A 4298-nucleotide genomic window follows, 5' to 3' on the forward strand; every position below is an offset into this window, starting at 1 on the left:
GGGCCCGTCCCTTTCTTCCCTGCGTCTGCAGGTGGCGGACGAGCTGGTGAAGGTGCAGGTGGCGCTGAACGCGATCGCCGGGAAGAGGGAGAGGATCAAAATCCTGTTTAAGAAAAGTGAGCGGCCTACGGGGAGGGCGATGGGGAAGACTCGGGGGCAGTGGGGTGGGGCTGGAGCAGCCTGCCTGGCGTTTCTCGCTTCCCCCGACCCGTTTGCGCCCCGGCGCATCTGGGCTCTTATTTTGCAAATTTGACTGATAAATAATGAACACTTCTGGGAGCCCCCAGCCTAAGAATGACACGGCAGTGTTGAGTCCAGAGGAGGGCCATGAGGATGATCAGAGGGCTGGAGCAGCTCTGCTATAGCAGAGAGAGTGGAGGTTGTTCAGCTTGGAGAAGCGAGGCTTCAGGGACAATTTCTAGCAGCCTCCCAGTGCCTGAAGGGGCTACAAGGAAGCTTGGGAGGGACTTTGTAAAAGGGTGTGTAGTGACATGATGAGGGGCACCAATTTTGAAGGGGAAGAGGGTAGACTTAAATTAGGCATTAGGAAGAAGTTCTTCCCTGTGAGGGTGGTGAAACACTGGCACAGGTTCCCCAGAGAAGATTTGGCTGCACCATCCCTGGAAGTGTTCAAGGCCAGGTTGGAAGGGGGCTGGGAGCAACCTGGTCTCGTGGGAGGTGTCCCTGCCCAGGGGAAGAGGGTTGGAACAACATGCTCTTTAAGGTCCCTTCCAACCCAAAACATTCTGTGATTCTGTGAGCTGAGTGAGGTCTTTCTGCTCCATTCCCCTACCCTCTCAGCTGTTAGGGATGGGAAATGCAGTGCTGCAAGCTGCTGTTTGCCTGGTGTCTGCCTGCCTCAGCGCCACGATTCACTCCACCTGGAACGCAGCCCTTGAGCTTTGTTGCAGTGTGAGCACCTGGAATGACTCCCTGGCTTCTCAAGCACAGCAGACCAGCTCTCCCCAGTGTGTGTGGTGGGAGCAGTGAGGATCACATGCATCCATGTGGCGGATGGATCTGGGGAGCTGCCTCCAAAATAAGGGATATCGGACATCAGGAGTGAAAAAAGAAGAGCAGATTCCACTCACTTTTAGTATCATTATATAAATAAAAAGCAAGTGCTGCTGGTGTCCACAACAAAGTAGTTATTTGGTTTGAGCATTATGTCAGTTCTTGGTCACAGTGCTCCAAAGTTGTGTATTTTCAAGTGCTGTAGATAGTAATGAATCTGTATAGAAACGACCTGAAGTGAGCAGTGTTTACAGGTCAACCTTGTGTATAGAGTAGGAGAAAATGGCACTTGTAAGTGCAGTAACTTCTCCCCTACTTTTTTTTTGCCTCAAAACCTGTTTTTCACTCTAGTTGAAGATGTCATAAAATACCTGGACCCTCAGTACATTGACAGGATGGCTGTTCCAGATGCCATGAAGCTGCAGTTCATCTTGGCAGGTATGGCATGAAATGAGCAGAGATAGGGTTGGGTTTTTTTATTAGCACTGCAGAAGTTGCCAGTTAGCCTAAGCTGGATTGGGATGGATTACTCTTTTTTAGTTGTAAAGATCTGACACCATCAGCTGTCAGAGAGGGGGTCTGTACCTCTCTGTTACCCTCAGTGCTCCCCTGTGCATGTCCATGCTGCGGTTTTGTTGGTTCCGATCTTTTTAGTATTGATCATTTTAACTCTGAATTACTACAAGGTTTAAAAGAAAAACTAGAGCTAGTACAGTTGTCCTCACCCCTCTTCCAGTACTCTTTAGGCTGTGACAAAATTGGAAGACCTTTGGATGTGTTTCAAATACCGTCTACTCTTCTTTTGCCCCAAAGAATCTGGTTCAGAATCTTGTGTTAGTATAGTGTGTCAATGAAACCTGGTGGAGGTTCTCCCACCTTAAATTGGTGTGAACCAAGATCCAGGGATGAGCAAACCAAAAGTCTAAATAAAATCATTTACTGATGTTGCTTCTTGTCCCTCTCCAACCAGAGGAGCAGGTTCCTCTTCCTTCCCGAGCAGCCCTTCTGGAGCAGGTGAAGAACCTCCAGCCCATCTTGGACAGCACCAGTATCCAAGGTAGGCTTGTTCTCCTGCAAGTTTGAGCTTCACATGCTATCCCCCAAGCTGTTGCCTATCCTGCGTTCTGTTTTTTTTGTTCCCTTGAGCCTCAGACTAGAGGAGAGAACAGCTAAGAGCACAACCTGGTGGGAGTAAAGTAGTTACAAGCTCAGTGGCATGTCTGCTCCTCCCTCATGCTGCCCTGATGTCCCATACAAGGTCAAAAAAGCGATAGAGTAGGTCAGGAAGCAGGTTGGAGACAGCAGGTTGGCAGAGGGGGTGGAAGCCAGCAGGCCATTCCCACCTGTGAGCTCCCTTCCAGAACATCCCTGCTGTGGTGTGCTCGTGGAGGAGGAACGGTCTTTATTTTGGGAATTAATTCCATGTGCTGCAAACAGACAAAACGGGTTTCTCTTTTGTGCTTTCAGCAGTTCCTGACCATGCAGCGAAGCTACAGCGACTGTCCCAAATCCACATACAGCAGCAGGTAGTGTGAATGTTCTTGACAGTCTTGACTAGCTGGGAGGAATAACTATTTGTCAGTGGCTGTACTGACACCCCTGGACTTGCAATTACTCAAATTGCTCCTTGTTTTCAATCCCAGCATATTTATACTGCTGTCTTGAAGTGTAAGCACTTTGGGAGGGAAGTAGCTGGGATTTCTGACAATCCAGTTGGAGCTGGAAAAGTGTTTTGCCTACTACATCTGCTCAAAACAGAGGTCTGAGTGACACATAGTGGTGATGGGTTTAATCAGCTGGCATTCTGTGCTTTCTCTGGGACACTGAGGTAAAGCATTGCACTCTTTCAGTGTCCTGGAAGGAAGACTCTGGAAGGCTGTTGGTACCATCACCTTGTCACTTCACCTTTTCCTTACCCATTCATTCCAGTGCTCCTGGAGCTGCAGTGGGTAGCCTGGGCAATGCCCACTTTCATAGAATCATAGAAATTTAATTTGGGAAAGCCCCTTGGGATCACCAAGTCCAACCATCATCCCTACTCCACAAAGTTCTCCCCTAAACCGTATCCACCAACACCACATCCAAACAACCCTTAAACACATCCAGGGATGGAGACTCAACCACCTTCCTGGGCAGCCTATTCCAGTGTCAAGCCTATTCCAGTGTTGAGGATTTTGCTGTGAGTTTCCCTTCTGGAGAAAGCAAAGCAAGGATTCTGAGAAGAGGCCGGCAGTAGTGCAAGCCCAGGGGCTCTGGTGTTTCATCAGGACGGGTGTCTGTAACCATTCCCTTGACTGTTGGAACTCTTCTAGCTGCACTGAGAGGCCACAGCCAGGGTCTGAGCTCAGTACTGACCTTGGATGAATTGCCCACTGTGCTGTAAGGGACTGGGAGGACAAATGCCCTTCAGCTTATTCTCACTCACTGCGCTCCCCTCTTTGCAGAAACAGCGTCACGATCTCACCGACAGCATCAAGGCACTCCTGGAAGACTACAACAAAGTGGTATCCTTTGAGCCTGGGACAGATGAAGTGCCTGCTTGTCTCCTGGGCTGCCTCTCCCATCAGATGTAGTTAGATCCCCAGCCCCAGGTTTAATCGCCAGTGCCCCTTCTGATGTGGTGACACCTGTGTCCCTGTCACACATCTCTCAAGAAGCCAAGGGCTTCCTACATCCTGGAGCCTCAGGCCTCCTCCCCAGGAGTAATGGTTGTAGTGGGGCTGTTGGGCTGTCAGGGTGCTCCAACCTTGCCTTCTTCCCTGCAGTTTTCCACATTTCTTTCCTTAAGGTTTACACCCAGACCCTGCTGCTTTCCAAGCAGTTTGTCCAGTGGAATGAAATACTGGCACGGCTGGAAGCGGCCAAGGAAGCGAAACCCGTGGCAGAGTGATGGCAGAGCCAGGAGCACAGGGCAGCCCGGGACCCTGCTGGCCTGGGGTTGCTCTGGAGATGCTGCAGCACAGCTCCCACCCCGTCACCTCAGCGTTTTCCCCCTGGGCATGAGCACACTGCGAGTGACACAGGCCCTCTTGGCTGTCACCCTGGCTCTGCAGCTCAGCTGTGGCCCTGAATTGAGGCCACGCTACTTCTTCATCTGCCACCGTTTGCAGATCTTGCACTTCCCCGAGATACTTTTTTGTTTGTAACATATTTTAAAATCCCTTTCCTGCTCTTACTGTGGACCGTAGTAAAGTCCCAAAACGCTGTCTGGCTTGTCTTTTCCTCCCGTGGTTGCAGCCCTGGCACGGATTGTCCCTCCCTGTGTGGTTTTCCCAGTGCTGTGG

General features: G+C 50.5%; 1 protein-coding gene across 1 annotated transcript in view; it reads left to right on the plus strand.

Moving 5' to 3' along the window:
- Positions 1-3904, plus strand: part of DCTN3 (dynactin 3 (p22)) — a 6528-nt gene extending 2624 nt beyond the window's left edge. The window contains exons 2-7 of the mRNA XM_009993804.1: positions 32-116; positions 1366-1452; positions 1985-2071; positions 2482-2540; positions 3459-3518; positions 3815-3904. Coding sequence (XP_009992106.1) covers positions 32-116; positions 1366-1452; positions 1985-2071; positions 2482-2540; positions 3459-3518; positions 3815-3904 — 468 coding nt within the window. The remainder of the gene's footprint in view (positions 1-31; positions 117-1365; positions 1453-1984; positions 2072-2481; positions 2541-3458; positions 3519-3814) is intronic.
- The last annotated feature ends 394 nt before the right edge of the window (positions 3905-4298 follow it).

This window comes from Chaetura pelagica, unplaced genomic scaffold (genome assembly GCF_000747805.2).
Source record: "Chaetura pelagica isolate M959 unplaced genomic scaffold, ChaPel_1.0 scaffold283, whole genome shotgun sequence".
Lineage (NCBI taxonomy): Eukaryota > Metazoa > Chordata > Aves > Apodiformes > Apodidae > Chaetura > Chaetura pelagica.